This window comes from Carcharodon carcharias, chromosome 20 (assembly GCF_017639515.1).
Source record: "Carcharodon carcharias isolate sCarCar2 chromosome 20, sCarCar2.pri, whole genome shotgun sequence".
In the NCBI taxonomy this organism is placed as follows: domain Eukaryota; kingdom Metazoa; phylum Chordata; class Chondrichthyes; order Lamniformes; family Lamnidae; genus Carcharodon; species Carcharodon carcharias.
The window spans coordinates 111,782,068-111,798,642 of record NC_054486.1 but is presented as its reverse complement, the minus strand read 5'-3'; the positions used below and the strand labels follow the sequence as shown (position 1 = coordinate 111,798,642).

Sequence of the window (16,575 nt, the reverse complement as noted above, 5' to 3'; positions counted from 1 at the left end):
GTAACACTATGTTTCCCACATCACGACAGTGAGTACGCTTCAAAAGTACTGCATTGGCTGAAAAATATTACAGGACGTCCTGAGAACGTGAAAGCTGCAAATTCTTTCTTTCTTCTAGTATGAGGTGATAATCTTCAAAACCTAGTCAGAATTGAAACCTTGGACAGCAAGATTCGAATCTACCATCTGGACCATGTAGGGTATATGGGATATGTAGCACAGATCCTTTCCCTACTTCTCGCAATTAGTTCCTCTGTCTTTTCCACCATTATTAACTGAGAGAAGCAGTTTGTGCTACTGCTTTGCCAAACAGACAATCAAAAAAAAAAGGGGGAGCATGTGTCACCAAGTTTGTTTTGAACAGCATTAGGTTGTGGGAGGAAAGAGAACAGAGAAAGGTGCATGAGCTGCCTTGCTTAGGCCTCAGAGATAAAAACAGAAAGTGTTGAAAAATCTCAGCAGGTTTTCAAAAACATGAGTCACAGAATCACAGAATTGTTAGGGTGCAGAAGAAGGCCATTTGGCCCATTGTGTCTGCACTGACTCTCCAAATGAGCATTACAACTTAGTGCCATTCTCTTGCCTTTTCCCTGTAACCTTGCACGTTGAATGATTATTTGAACAGAAACAATGCCCTTTTAAATGCCTCGAGTTGAACCTGTCTCCACCACACTTCCCGGCAGTGCATTCCAGACTTGAACCACTTCCTGTATGAAAAGGTTTTTTTTCTCTTATTACATTTGCAAATCACTTTAAATCTGTGCCCTCTTGTCCTCGATCCTTTTACGAACAGGAACTGTTTCTCCCTATCTACTCTATCCAGCCCCCTCATGATTTTGAACACCTCTATCAAATCTCCTCTTAGCCTTCTCCTCTCCAAGGACAACATTCCCAACCTTTCCAATCTATCTTTATAACTGATGTTCCTTATTCCTCAAACGTATCCCAGACCTTCTCTTTTGCTCTACCTGCCCCTCCCCCTTTTTCAGCAGCATCAACCTCATCACATTTCTACCTTTCTTCAGTTCTGAAGAAGAGCCATATTGGACTCGTCGCGTTACGTCTGTTTCTCTCCCCATAGATGCTGCCAGACCTGCTGAATTTTTCCAGCACTTTCTGTTTTTATTTCAGATCTCCAGCATCTGCAGTATTTTGCTTTTATTTCTGACCTCGGAGAATTGGATGTTCAGACCTGTGCACAGCACCAGGGAACGAGGGTCCATTCAAGAAAAGTGATAAAGTGGAGCCGGGGCTAGAAACCCTGATCAATTTTACATACAAGTATTCAAAATTTACAGCAACAGGCCCTTTGGCTCAACTGCTCCATGGCTAGCTCTGTACGATTCTCCTCCCACCCTACTTCATCTCACCCTATTAACTTTTCCTGCTAAGTTCTTTCTAAAAACGTAACTTTTGATTTGATTTACTGCGGTGAAGCAGCGGAATGCTTTCATAACAGCAACATGCATTTATAAAGCACTTTAATATAAGCATCCCAAGGTGCTTAGCAAGAGGGTCACCCGTCAAAAATTTGACACTGAGCCATATATTAGGAAATTGCCCAAAGAGAGAGGTTTTAAGAACTGGTTTAAAAGAAGAGAGAGAAGTAGAGACCATAGGAAAAGAATTCCAGAGCTGAAGGCTCTGTGTGACAGCTAAGACCAGGAACTTGCAGTGGATGTAGCAGTGAGCTTCCTCTGGACTGTATGGGCACCTTTCTATCTCCACTTGCTTCGAAGGCATTGGAGATTTGTTGCTCAGATTCTCTATGCTGTTCCAATGGCATGGTGTGTCACAGAACATTACATCTGCATCTTGTTTCCACAATGCTCAGTTGACGTTGAATGTATGTTCACTTTGTATTGATGCTATGGGGGGCTTTTGTCACTAGGGTTGTATTGAAGGTGAATCCAACAGCAGTGCATTCCATCTTGGAGCGAATAACGACAGAAGAGGAAGAACCCGGGAGTCACTTACTGGAGGATGAAGAGGGTGGAAGCCATTCCTTGAAGGACGTTTGTGATTTGGGAAGGCAGGAACCCTCACCTTTCTCCTCACGAAGAGTGATGTATGAAAACGAGGAGGTGGGAGCATTACTCTTCATACATATTTTGGGGAAATGGAAAGATCTTAATCTTAGTATCAAATCCTGTGGTCATTTACCATCACTGATACGTTTATTATGGCACAAGCTAAATTCCAGTGAGAATCACTATGAGCACTCAGTTCTTTATTCATCAAGGTGAAGGAAGTCATACAAAGGAATGAATAACTTTACATTTCAGGCACCCGGATTGGTGTTAAGCACTTCAGAGGGATAAGATGGAGTAAGGCCATCTCTACACTGTCCTATCAAACACTAGGAGAGGTATAACACAGATTAAAGCTCCCTCTACGTTATCCCATCAAACAGGTACAGCACCATTACTGAATGAAGTCCCTAAATACGTCACAGAAGCATGTTCCCTACAGCATCAGTTTGACATCTTCCATTTCACACACCAGATGACTTGTGGTCTTTCCATGTGAGCTTAGCAATTTGAAATAGCATCTTCTCCGAAGGGTTACAGTACAGCATCTGTTGATGAGAGATCACGTTTTTAATAGCGAGGCGGTATTTTCACCCTTGATACACACAGGGTGGAATTTTACAGCCCCTCCTGCCAGCGGGATTTTCTGGTCCTGCTGAAATCAATAGACTTGTGAATGACTTGCTGCATTTTATGGCTGGGACAGGGCTGTAAAATTCCACCCATAGAAACGCTGACTTCAACACAGTGTGGTACCTTTAAAACAAGTCAACATGTAACATGAGGTAACTGGTGAAACTCTCTGCAACTGGCTGTTACGCCTTGCCAACATTGTACGTGAAGCAGGTACAGTTTGCACCTTGAAAACTGGTGTAGATCCACAGGGCTGTGATGCTGTTTGTCTCACTGGATCAGTGTGCTCTCTGCAGATGGTGATGCCAGGGGATCAGTTCGAAATGGGTCAATTCCAGGATAAAACCATAAGCACCTCCCACTACGTACTGGAACTGATGTTACCTAATGTCAACCTTACACTGCCAAACAAGGTATTCTATGAGAAAGTGTATAACAGGTGAGTCTAAAGTCTCTCCCACTCTAAATGCAGCAAATCTAGGTTGCGATTTTTGCTTTTGTTTTTTGCTTCTCAGTTCTCCAACCCTCGTGTTGGGGTACACCATCCTTGTTGAGTTTACCTTCCTTTATTCATTCTCGAGTTGTGGTATTCTTGGTAAGGCCAGCATTGATTGCCCTTTCCAAGTACACCCAGGCCAGTTAAGCCAGTCAATAATGTTGGAATCATGCAAAACCAGATCTAGTAAGGTTTCCTTCCTGAAAGTGTGGTAGAGAACCAGCTGGGTTTTAATGCCAATCTGTCAGCTCCATGGTCACTTTTACTGACACTAGCTTTTAAGTTCCAGATTTTTAAAACCAAATTTAAATTCTCATGCTAACATTCTCGCATTCCACTGTATTATTAATCTGGACTCTGGATTACTGGTCCAGTAACGTAACCACCACATTACTGTGCCCCCATGTTCTTGCTAATGCTGAAGGTGAGGTCTTAAAAACCAACAAATTCTGCTTTATTTTTTGCTTTATTCCTGTTATATTATGAATTATATTTCATTATTTGGTTTATAATACCATGATTTTATAAACTGCTGTTGCTGTTTGCATTTCCTACCTTTCTTTCAGTTGCCATTCAGTCAGAAGGTTGTGATTTTGAGCTTCACTCCAGGGATTTGAGCCCATACTTCAGTGCAGTGCTGAGTGAGTGCTGCACTGTCAAAGGTGCCTTGCTTTGAACATAAGAAATAGAGCAGGTGCGCACCCCCTATACGGAACCTCAAGCCTGCTGCACTATTCAGTGTGATCATGGCTGATCTTCTGCCTCAACTCCACTTTTCCTCCCCACCTCTATATCCCTCGATTCTTTGAGGGACTGAAAACGTGTCCATCTCAACCTTAAATATACTCAAATGGTGGAGCACCCACAGCCCTCTGAGGCAGATAATTCCAAAGATTCACAACCCCGAGTGAAGAAGTTACTACTCAACTGATCATCCCCTTATCCCGAGGCTGCTCCCCATGTTTTAGATTCCTTAGCCAGGGGTAACAGCTTCTCGATTTCTGCCCTGTCACGCTCCTTCAGAATCAGATGTTAAACTGATGTGCCATCTGCCTATTCCAGTCGATGTTAAAGATCCACTGGCACTCTGGAGAGGAGCAGGAGATTCCCTCGATTCCAAGGCAACATTCCATCCTCAACCAACGCTACCAAAAATCATCTCTAATACTTTTATGTTGGCTCGTAGTGTGTACAAATTAGCTGTTGTATCTGCTTCCACACAGCAGTGACTGCACTTCAAAGAGCATTGATTATGAAGCACCTTTGGGTATCCTGAGTCGCTGTGTTAATGCAAGTTCTATCTTTTCCATAAATCATTTGCTAATATGCTTTTCATTACTCTTATTACAGAATAAATAATGACTTGTTGCTATGGGAACCTGCTGCCCCATCTCCTGTTGAGACAGTTGAAAACGTTACTTACGGGGTTGGACTGTCTGTGGCCAGCCAGTTAATCAACGCATTTGGCAAAGAGAGTCTTACTCAACTCAAGTCGACACTCCTCCAGGATGGTACAGTATTGCACTGTCCTTCATACAATTGTGAATGAGACCATGTAACTCCCATCATTAGTTTCAATCTGTGAGGCAGGAGGGCTGAGTGTTTTATGTATATTTAAGGGTGTTCCCCACCCCTCCCGGTACAGTGAAGAGGGATAGTGTTGCTTCATGTCTCCACATCCGCACATTGAACGCCATTGGAAATTGCACTCTAAGACTGCCATTAGAAGAAGCTGGGATTGATCTCTTTAGAGTAGAGGTGGTTAATGGGTGAATAGAGTCATTGAAAATAGTTAGGAATTTTAACAGTGAATTGGGAGAGTAACTTTCAAAAGTGAATTGGATAAATATTTGAAGGAAAAATAATACAGGCTAAGGGGAAGGAGCAGGGGAGTGAGACTAATTTCAAAGAGTCTGGCATGAGCACAATGGGCTAAATGGCCTCCTCTGCTGCAAAATTCTAACCACCACCTTCTCAAGGGCAATAAAAATGCTGGCCTAGCCAGGGGTGCCCATGTCCCATGAAAGAATAATAAAAATTCTATGATTCCATCAAGCAATTCTAATATAACAAGCAGTGTGTTGAGAGGGAAAGAAAGGAATGACTGGCCAGTAGAGTGTAATGAGGCCAGATAAGGCTGGAAATATAATGGTGAGTGATGGTGAGAAACAGAAAGACAGGTTAATGTTTTGGCTTTCATCTTGGCATCATCATTTTTCCTGTTTCACATGCTGCCTGAACCATTGCATGTTTCATATTCCTACCATTTGCGGGGAAAGCTGCAGCATTTGACTGGATGATGTGCCCCAGTGATTACCTGACTCACTCCCCTCCCTGTTCCAAAGATGACGAAAGCGGTTCTGATGAGGAGACGCTGCAGTTCTGCTCGAGCACTGACCCAGCCCACCGGTCACGGCGTAAAAAGAAGGTTGAACAGCAGAACAAGAATTGCCAGAGCTTCCTGTCGGTCCTTCTCAATGTTTCTCATGGGCTTGTGACCATACACACGGATACCAAGGTGAGAGTCTGTGGGAGCAATGAGTTTGTGGCCTATGAGCATGAAGGTTACTCCCAGTGTAAGATCCTTATGGATAATACATTGGATTAGTGAATACTTTACTGGATTAGTAATCCAACGATTGTGAGTTCAAATCCCACCATGAAATGCTTGAGAATTTGAATGCAGTACAATTAAAATATGGACCTGGTCTCAAGAAAGGTGACCATGAAGCTGTGGGATTGTAATAAAAACTCAACTAGTTCGCTAATGTCCTTTAGGAAAGGAAATTTGCTCTATGTGCCTATATGCGATTCCAGCCCTGCATTAATGTGGTTGACTCTCAACTGTCCTCAGCAGTGGTCTAAGAATCCACTCGGCTGTATCACAAAGTCTTCATTAATGGTTCCAGAAGACAACATAGTAACATCATCTCAGGGCACAAAGTGAATGGAGATACAATTCAGTCTGAGCACAGCGTTCTCTTGCAGAGTGAAGATGGCACGCCGTTAGCTGAGAAGCATGGTGAATTTTGGTTAGAGATTGAAAATGGAAGCTTGTTCTCTGTGGGAAAGTATCAGGGCTTCGATGATCAGCATTATTTCTGTCTCCAGACCAACAAAGTCTTCCTTCGTCACCAAGGTATGGAGGTGGTCTAGCTGTAAATATGCTGAGAGATTGTATTTTCTACAACCATTAGTGAGATTAATTTACTGTGAAGTTATTTTCTGGTTTCAAGAACTTTCTGTGAGCTGGACTTAAACTCATGTCCAACTACTGTGTGGATGATATGTTGTTGCTCCAGATTACTTTGTCCCTATGTCTTTTAGTTAGCCAATCCCCTCAACCCATCCAATTTACATTCTGCTCTCCTGAGGCTGCTGACTCTCGTTGGGGTACGGGACCCTCCACTCCTGAAGGTGCTGCCTCTCACTGGGGTACGGGTCCCCTCCTCTCCTGAAGTTGCTGAGTCTCCTTGGGGTACGGGACCCTCCACTCCTGAAGGTACTCTCACTGGAGTAGGCAATCATAGTCCTCCCCTGCTTCCCTCTATTCTGAATAGGTGTGCTTAGACAAGTTCCAACTGAGGATCCTGGTTAACACCAGAGATCAATCCCAGGAACCCTTGGTGTGGATGGTTCAATAACACTTTGGGTGGGCATTTAGCAACTGAGGCAAAAGTGCTACAAGATCCTTTGACATTATTCAAGGAATAACAGATAACCTTGGTATCTCGGGTAACATTTCTTCCCCAGTAAATACCATCTTAAAATAAAATGCTCATCGTCTTGTTGCCTTGTACAGGACATTTTTAACATGGAATGACTGCTAATGTTAGTATAAAAATCAGCTAACTACAGAAATATTTTGAGATGTTCCAACATGATAAGCCAGTATAAAGAAGGGACTCGTAACTACTTGGAAAAGTTACCTGTGCATGCTGTTTGTTATGGTATTGTTAGACAGTGAATCTAGTTCTGGTTTTCCCAGCCTGTCCTCTGGTCCATTGCAGGAATGGTTGAGGACGTGTGTGCCCCTGGTGATGTGAAACTCCCCAGCAAGACTTGGTCTCCAGGGCTTGAACCTACCATCTACCAGTCTGAGGAGGGTGCTTTGACCAAACAGGCTGCTGCTTCGGTGGGAGTTGGTACAGATAGTCCAAACATGCTCTCCATCGCAGTAAAAGTCCACCACAATAAGACCGAGAACAACATGAAGGTAACTTTTGGCCATTTTTGTTTGATCATTGCTACCATGAAGTGCCTTGGGACCCTTTGCTACATTAAAAATGCTATATAAATGCAAGTAGTGGTTAAAAGTTTACCATATTCTCTTTCAAGTGGGAAACTTTCTGTTAAGGTTGATGTATTTTCCCCTCCCTTTTGTTTTAGGAGATCCTCGTGGCTGTCGGGTTACGTGGTGCCACTCTTCGGCACCGCAACGTGCCCCCAGGGCGGAGCTGGTACGAGCAGGTTAGCTTCACATCAGTCATCACTGGGCAGGGTGGAACTGCCTGGTAACACTGGATATCAACACTCAGATTCTGGAAGTACTGTTCAGAGTGAAAGCACTAGGTGTTGTGGGAACTTCCTTTGACATATGCAACAGCTTTTACTCTCCATCTTGTATAAAGGGGTTGCTATTCCCTACTATGTATATCAATCAGAGATTAGACACCATTGTGTATATTGTAAGAACTAACAGCTCCAATTTTTATTATGGGAAATAGCTCAAGGGCTGGTATTTCCCAAAGTACACACCACAGCTGCAATTCTGTATAATATTTAATTGGAGAAACAGAGAAGGAGCTTTCTGAGCCTCGCATTTATATTGTTTCCTTAGGTGTTGGTAATCAATAATAACCTGGCAAATATTAAATTTTTTATTGCATTGCACAGAGATTTTTCTCTTGTCTCAAGTGCAGAAGAAAAATGAATTGTTTCTTAATTATTTTTAGAAAATCAAACTGACTTTTTAAAATTTAAACAATTAGCAAATTGAACGAAGCTCCAAGCCAGTGTTCCCTTTAAGTTTCGCAAACCCAGAATATACCCGCAGGCTGCACATGAGTCAGCCCCTTTAAGGTACGGCACATGTGCAGATGTGTTTGAAGAATTGAAATTTAAACTAATCAGATGCATACTATATATATATATAAAAAAAAAAATATACATCGCTTCCAACTCTTCAACCAAGCCCCTTAGTCTGCATGCCCTGCTCTCACTACTTTGTGATTGATTGGAGAATCATAGTTGCTTCTAGTTCTTTTTCATGGCTCCCTAGTGGTTGGCATTGCAAGTCCCTGAACACTGCCCAACAAACATGCTACCAAATTAGCAACACACACAAAAAATGTCTTGCCCTGAATCATGGGCCGGGATTAAAGTTCAATATTATAAGTTCAGATTTTCAGTTAAATTTAAAATCCAGCGGAATTAATCATTGCTTCAGTGTTAAAACTAATTATTTTTTAAGCTTATTAACCTAGCGGTTGGAGTCTCGGACTCTCGTCTTTTGCCTCACATTTCAGGCAGTGAGTTATTGTAATCTGGATGGTCTGCCTAAAAGGGTGGTGAAAGCAAATTCAAGAGTATCTTTCATACAGAATGAAATGTTGAAGGGAAAACTTGCAGGGATTCTCCATTCTAAGATTCTATGTATCTTATCGTTCTACTTCCCTTTTCCCTTCCCCAGATGTAGTCCTCTATTTCCTTGTGAAAGCGCAATCATGAAAAACTAATTTTTCATTCTGCGCTTTCCCCTTTCATTGGAGGTTCTCCCCTATTCAAATTACTCTGTGTGGCTGAATGCACCCTACCCATTATCGGGGTTCAGTGCTCTATATGTAGCTGAGGCTCCTTGCCTGAGAGGGAAGACTCGGTGTGTCCTGGTACAGGGTGGTAGGTTTATTTTCAGCCTTCTGGGCTCAGTCCAATGTTTGTTACTTTCCTTAAAGTTTCGGTCATAAGGGCTTGGTCTCTCCTCTCCTCCTTTTCCCCTATCCCAAACATCACTTGATCAAATATCCCACTATCCCACTCTAGAACATAGTAAAATATATTTCTGCTATTTATTTCACTGATTTCAGTTACTTATGAAAAGCTACTGGTAGAAACTCTTTACTTTAGAAATAGTGTATGAAGTGTCTGCAATTTTCCCTACTTTATCAAAGCACAGAAGCAAGCATAAGTGCCCTGCCTCTACTAATGCTGCTCTGAGATGCCAGCAGAGAGCAGAAGGAGCAGCCTAAGATGACCTTGCTCTTTGGTAACCTGCATCTGGCTTCCATTCACCACCTCCCTCGAGCAAGAAACCTAAGATCAGGAACTTAGGAGACCAGGATAGAACTGACCTCTCACTGTTCTCAACACCTCAAGTTCCCTTAGCTCATGTACCTAAATAGTTTGGATCCCGTTAGTTCATTTTATCTTGTATTTGAGGAGGGCTGCATGGCCAACTGATATAAGAATGTAGACTTGACATTGTGCTGTTATTTTAATGTTGTGACTATGCTGGTTTTGCACCTAGTTCAGAGCCTGTTTCGTGGACCCCTAGTGGGAGTAATTGCTCTCTCCCTCTCTGCAGATCGTGGATTTCCTGAATATTGCTGATGAACCTGTGTTGGGTTATGCTCACCCAGCAAATGCAACCACATTCCACCTGCATCTCTGGAGCTGTGCCCTCGACTACAGGTGAGCAACTTCTCAGCACAAGATTTCTCACCATTTATTTTGTTGGATACATCAAGGTTATGTACAGCAAGATTTAATGCAAAGGTAAAACCTCTACACTGTCCCCTCAAACATTCCCCGGGCAGGTACCGCATGGGTTAGATACAGAGTAAAGCTCTTTCTAAAACTGGAGTCATATGCATGCCAGACTGGGTAAGGATGGCAGGTTTCGTTCCTTAGAGGACACTAGTGAACCAGATAGTTTCATTGTCACCATTACTAAGACTAGCTCTATATTCCAGATGTATTAATGGAATTTAAATTTGGAGTAGAGGATACTGATAATGCCTAAAATGTGTGTGATTGTGTCTATATTCCAGGCCACTGTATTTACCAGTTCGAGCACTAGTGACTGTTGAAACCTTCACGATATCCAGTAACATTGTATTGGACAAATACTGCTCCACACTCAGGTACTGACTGATCCCTTTCAGATTGTATAATCACTTTCTTTTTCTGCCAATCAACTATTTGCAATAAACATTATCTTTCATCTTCCAGAATTATTATCGACGATGCTGCATTGTACTTGTCTGAAAAATGCCATTCAGTTGCAGTAAATTTAAAGCAAGGTGAGATTTGTTTTATATCTAGCATTAAACGGGAAATGTCTCCATGGATTGAGGTATTAAAAGGCAGGCTGTCCCCACGGATTAGGGAACTAAAAAGGAGGGTGTCCCCAGGGGTTGCAGTACTAAAGGACGTTGTAAGCAGACATTAGAGTATGGAAGGTGGGTGTCCTCGAGTTGCGGTACTAAAGGTTGGGTGTCCATAGAGTTTAGGAAACTAAAAGTGGGGGTCCCCAGGCTTTGGTATACCTCAGTGAGCGTCAGCTTCTTCAGAAGAGGAGGGGGCCCGTACCCTAGTGAGAGTCAGCACCTCCAGGAGAGGAGGGGACCTGTACCCTAGTGAGAGTCAGCACCTTCAGGAGAGGAGGGGGACCTGTACCCCAGTGAGAGTCAGCACCTTCAGGAGAGGAGGGGACCTGTACCCCAGTGAGATTCAGCACCTTCAGGAGAGGAGGAGACCTGTACCCCAGTGAGAGTCAGCATCTTCAGGAGAGGAGGGGACCTGTACCCCAGTGAGAGTCAGCACCTTCAGGAGAGGAGGGGGACCTGTACCCCAGTGAGAGTCAGCACCTTCAGGAGAGGAGGGGGACCTGTACCCCAGTGAGAGTCAGCACCTTCAGGAGAGGAGGGGACCTGTACCCCAGTGAGAGTCAGCACCTTCAGGAGAGGAGGGGGACCTGTACCCCAGTGAGAGTCAGCACCTTCAGGAGAGGAAGGGGTACTGTACCCCAGTGAGAGTCAGCACCTTCAGGAGAGGAGGGGACCTGTACCCCAGTGAGAGTCAGCACTTCAGGAGAGGCGGGGGACCTGTACCCCAGTGAGAGTCAGTACCTTCAGGAGAGGAGGGGACCTGTACCCCAGTGAGAGTCAGCACCTTCAAGACAGTTGGGGGACCCGTACCCCAGTGAGATTCAGCACCTTTAGGAGAGGAACTCCTACCACAGGAAATTAAGATTTTTTTCAGATTGTTTTTGTTGATTTTGACAGATTTCTGTTGGGTGAGGAAACTGTGTCAGTGAGTAACTGTAAGAAGGAAAATCCATTGACCAAGTTCACCTGGTGTAAATGATTTATTCTAGATTACGTACGAGTCCTGGACATGGGGTTACTGGAATTTCGAATTACTGCATCGAAGCCAACTGCGGAGCGAGAGCGGGTGAGGGAGCTTTATCCATGTAAGTCTCACTGTTTCAAATTGTAGCGATTGGGTTTTTCCATTGAACTTTCCTTCTCTATCCAGTTTCAGCCCCGGTTTGAGCTTCGTTGCTCTAGTGATGTCATCCATATCCGGACATGTTCTGACTCTTGTGCTGCCCTCATGAACCTCATCCAGTATGTGGCGAGTTATGGAGACCTACATCCACCCTCCAAACTCCACACCACTCCCGGAGCAGCAGCGCAGAGGAGCCGGGTAATCTACAATACATTTGCAACACTCGTGTTTTTAATTCCTCAAACTGGTGAGAATTCTGGCACTTTAACAGGCATCGATACATCTGTAGTTTGTATCTGTGGAACCAGTTGGTGCTGAACAGTGACCTGATGGAGAGCTATGGCAGGGCTTCCCAAACTGTGAGATGAAATTTTGGGGTCTCGAGCCTCGAGGCAGCAATGGCTGCCATGGAACTTAGGCTGATTTCTGACAGCTACAAGGCCCCTTTAAACGCTTGGATTCTTTTTGTTGGTGGGTGTGGTGTGATGGACTGCTCTCTCTAACCTGATTGCTGCTGCCAAAGTAGCCTGTGACTTGGTCAGAGTTTTTAAAAATTTATTCATTCATAAGGTCGGGTGTTACTTGGCTAGACCAGCATTTATTGCCCGTCCCTAATTGCCCTTGAGAAGGTGATGAGCTGCCTTCTTGAACCGCTGCAGTCCATGTGGTGTAGGTACACCCACAGTGCTGTTAGGGAGTTCTAGGATTTTGGCCCAATGACAGTGAAGGAACGGCGATATATTTCCAAGTCAGGATGGTGTGTGGCTTGGAGGGGAACTTCCAGGTGGTGGTGTTCCCATGTGTCTGCTGCCCTTGTCCTTCTAGGTGGTAGAGGTCATGGGTTTTGAAGGTGCTGTTGAGGGAGCCCCAACGAGTGTTTTTGGCTAAACCCTGCTTTATCAATATCACCCCCCCCCCCCCCCCCCCCAAACCCGCCCCCACTAGTTTCACCTTGGGGTCACATGAAGTTTGAGGCATTAAAATGGAAGCATAGCAGGAAAAGGTTTGGGAAGCACTGGGTTCAGGAGTGGAGTTTGTCACAGGGAACAAAGGCAATGGGTTTGCTCTTCCCTCCTTCTTTCACTCGCCTTCCTTCTTCCTTTCCATCCTCTCCCCCTTTGCCCTTCTGTCTCTCCTTATGCCTCCCTCCTTCTGCCCACATTGTTCCTTTATCAGCTTAACCCCTAACCCTACTTGATCAGAACAATTCAAATTGATGTTAATTACCTTTGGTCTTGCAGTTTGTATTTCTAAATTTTTTCACACTGTTACATTCTTTCGTTAGCGCTCTTGCCCTTGCACTCTCTTTATTTTCTCTTTCTGGCCATCTCCTGAACCTCAGTAACTGACTGCAGGGGATTCACATTTTCAGAGCTGCTGCTGGGATAGAGTTGTGCCAATGGCTCAGTAATTCACACACATGAACATTTTAGGTCACCTTTTACATAGAAGTTACAGCACCTAACCTGGCCATTCTGCCCAACTGGTCTGTGCTAGTGTTTATGCTCCACATGAGCCGCCTCACACTGGCTTCTTACAATTCTATCACCTTATCCTTCTAGTGGTTTCTTCCTCTTGTTTATCTAGCCTTTGCTTAAATACAACCACACTGTTTGCCTCAACTACTCCTTGTGATGGTGTATTGAGGTACATTCTAACCACCCTGGCTAAAGAAATTATTCCTGAATTGGATTTGTTAGTGACTATCTTATATTTATGGCCCATAATTTTGGAATTCCCACACAAGTAAAACATCTCTCTGTCTACCCTATCAAATATCCTCCATAAGGAGGATTTTAAGGAGCTCTATCAGCTCACTCCTCAGCACTATATCAATGCAATGCCTACAAAAGGGCCCATAACATCATCAACCTGACGAAACAGCTAAACTTTAACCCTCCTTCTATTGTAACCAGCAAGAAAGCGTCCAATAAACAAATAATGATAGGCAAAAATTCTTAATTTCTGTCACAAAGTTGTAGAGAGTCAGGTGCAGATGGCCGAGGACAGCTGGGTGAGGTTTGATAGCTCTCACCAAGAATAGAGGAGGAATAGAAGATTAAAGAAAATGGATTCTGGAAATATGAGCTGGCCACTAAACATTGTGTCCTGCTATCTCTTGCTCTCTGCTCCCAGAACATAGTAATATAGAAATTGCTAGACTGACCAATGCCCAGGGCCCATCTAGTTCACCTTCCACCAACATAGGAATCACATGATACAATGATAATGGAGTTATTGACTAATCACAGTGATCGTAGAAACATGGAAAATTAGGAGCAGGAGTAGGTCATTCGGCCCTTCGAGCCTGTTCCGCCATTCAATATGATCATGGCTGATCCTCTATCTCAACGCCATACTCCCGCTCACTCCCCATACCCCTTGATGCCTTTAGATCAGTCTATGTCAATGAGTGTATAACAGGCCCAGATATGAGGCGAAGAAAACTCCCGAAGTGTTGAGAACCACTGGTCAAAATGTCACATGTTTCCTTCTACTGCCTCACTCCCTGGTTCTGCCTCTGCCCCACCCCAAGCCACACTTGCAACTTCATTGAATATTGCAAATCTGTTTCCCTGATGGATTGATTGTAAGCGTGTTTCCTTTCAGGCTGGGTCAGGTGACAGCACTGCCTGCAGAACCTCCGGTCTTGCTGAAGCCGAGCAGAAGCTCCTACGGGACCTGATGATCGACGCCATGGAAGAGATGGACATTCTGCCTTCTTCACCCCCTGCCGCTCCAACCTTGCAGCAATCAAATGGTGAGTGGGGAAAGTAAAGTGGTTAAATCAAGAGCTGAAACATTAAAAAGAAGATTGGTGGAGCATGAGAAAATGAGAAGATCCTTCATTGGGGAGGAGTGTGATACACAATACAACAGCAAAGAAAGGACAGCACAGAGGTTGAGTTTTAGATATGTTAACTCATTTCACTAGGAGAGCGGTACTGGATTTAGTAGGCTGCAAATGGATGTCCTTTAAAATGCTGCTTAAAACATACCTCTTCCGTTCTCTCTTATTTTGTAACGTCCTCCAATCTCCAAGTCCCTCAGATATTCCCATTCCCCAATTCTGGCCTTTTGCATTTCCTCGATTGAGGAAATGTGCATTTAGCTGCCAAGGCCCTAAGCTCTGGAATTCCCTCCCTAAACCTCTCTACCTCCTTCCCCTCAAAATCTAGCTCTTCGGCCAAACTTTTGGTCATCTACCCTAACATCTCCTGATGTTACTCAGTATCAAGTTTTGTTAGATAACACTCCCATGCACCACCTTGTTTTACTATTTTTAAAGTGCAATATGAATACAAGTTATTGTAAAGGCCGCTTGTGACTTGAGTAATGTGTGAAGAGTCTCTGGCTGCTGTTTTGCAATTCTCTCTGTGAAGGTCTTTGTTCGAAATTCCAATGTGCAAATGGAAGAATGAGGCAGAGTGTAGTTGGTCTGGCATCGTTGTCTCAGGGAAAGAAGGCTGCACAAGAGTGTGATTTGAAAGGGCTGAGGAAGACAGAAAGAACTTAACATCCACAGGACCAAAAAAGGGCATTGAAGTCCATTTGCCAGTTGCAGTAGGAGGCTCTTTACCTCCACATCTACACTTCCTGACGGTCCCACAGTTCTAGTGAAGAGTTCCACTGGCAATGCATTCTTCTTGGCCACACTGATTTGCTGTGTATTTTCCTTGTTATATGTTTTCAGGTGGTAGCATTGATCTCTGCTTGGAAGAGTGGGGAAGGGCCAGTTTCATCCTTCCTGCATTGGTTTGATCAAAGGGACTCAGTTGCCAATCTTGTTTTCTGCATTGCCTCATGAGCAGCAACAGTGCAGGAGTGCGGCTGTTCTCTGGTGATTCTACACATTGTGTGGAAAACGTGTCTGCTGATTTCAGCTCCATTTACGGCTCCTTCGATAGTGAAGCAGCCATGCCACCTGGATCGTATCTGGGTTTGGGCTACGTGTAACATTTGCACCACATGAACTCTGGGTCATGATCATCTGAAGCAAGGGAAAGACCAGTCATCTACACTTGTCTTTATCTGTGACGTTTCAAGGTAGGAATGAGAGGTTTCATTTGTCTCCTTTTACCCACCTTTAGGGATCTACAATGACCTCATTCAGGAACGAGAGCCAGCCCGGTCTGACCTTTTCCTCTTCCCCGATGAGAGTGGAGGTTCTTCGCAGGAGCAGAGCCCATGTTCCACCATGATCCTCCCTGAGCATCATGCAGCTTATCCCTCCTTCCCCAGCGAGCAGCCTGAGAGTGAGGATTTCTGTATCTTGGAGGCACCAAAGATGGCAGTCACGGTAAATGCTGAAACGGGGAAAGAAACTGCGAGCAACTACTAGTGCCTAAAGGAAATGGGAGATTTAGATCAGATATCAGGTGGTGAAATGAGCTTACAGGGTAAATGCATGGTCCAGTGGGTAACTACACAAGTCCCAGATTCCGTTCCTGTTCATGGCTCAGTGGGTAGCACTCTCACCTCTGAGTGAGAAGGTTGTGGGTTCAAGTCCCACTCCAGAGATTGGAGCACAGAATCCAAGCTGACACTCCCAGTGCTGAGCTGTTGGAGATATCGTTTTTTGGATGAGTTAAACCAAGGCCCTATCTGCCCTTTCTTGTAGACTGAAATGATCTCTTGGCACTATTTTGAAGAAGAGCATGCAGTTTACTCCAGTGTCCTGGTCCACATTTATCCCTCAACCAATGTTACTAAATCAAATTACCTGGTTATTTATCTCATTACTGTCTGCGGGACCTTGCAGTGTGCTAAGCGGCTGCCACAGTCCCCTACATTGACCCAAGGGTGGTTACACTTCAGAAGTACTTCATTGGCTGTACTGTTGGGAGGCCCTGAGCTCATTGAAATGTAAATCTCTCTTTCTTAACTGACATCAGCTTGAGCAGC

General features: G+C 44.2%; 1 protein-coding gene across 7 annotated transcripts in view; it reads left to right on the top strand.

Annotated features, from left to right (window-relative positions):
* Window positions 1-16,575, top strand: part of LOC121292269 (autophagy-related protein 2 homolog B-like) — an 81,396-nt gene that overhangs the window by 36,695 nt on the left and 28,126 nt on the right. For all 7 annotated transcript variants that reach the window (XM_041214088.1, XM_041214087.1, XM_041214083.1 and 4 more), the window contains 14 exons: window positions 1,892-2,084; window positions 2,960-3,102; window positions 4,510-4,670; window positions 5,505-5,677; window positions 6,148-6,298; window positions 7,170-7,375; window positions 7,549-7,629; window positions 9,743-9,849; window positions 10,209-10,301; window positions 10,390-10,460; window positions 11,537-11,613; window positions 11,698-11,868; window positions 14,281-14,431; window positions 15,762-15,970. In XM_041214088.1, the coding sequence (XP_041070022.1) occupies window positions 1,892-2,084; window positions 2,960-3,102; window positions 4,510-4,670; window positions 5,505-5,677; window positions 6,148-6,298; window positions 7,170-7,375; window positions 7,549-7,629; window positions 9,743-9,849; window positions 10,209-10,301; window positions 10,390-10,460; window positions 11,537-11,613; window positions 11,698-11,868; window positions 14,281-14,431; window positions 15,762-15,970 (1,987 nt within the window). The remainder of the gene's footprint in view (window positions 1-1,891; window positions 2,085-2,959; window positions 3,103-4,509; window positions 4,671-5,504; window positions 5,678-6,147; window positions 6,299-7,169; window positions 7,376-7,548; window positions 7,630-9,742; window positions 9,850-10,208; window positions 10,302-10,389; window positions 10,461-11,536; window positions 11,614-11,697; window positions 11,869-14,280; window positions 14,432-15,761; window positions 15,971-16,575) is intronic.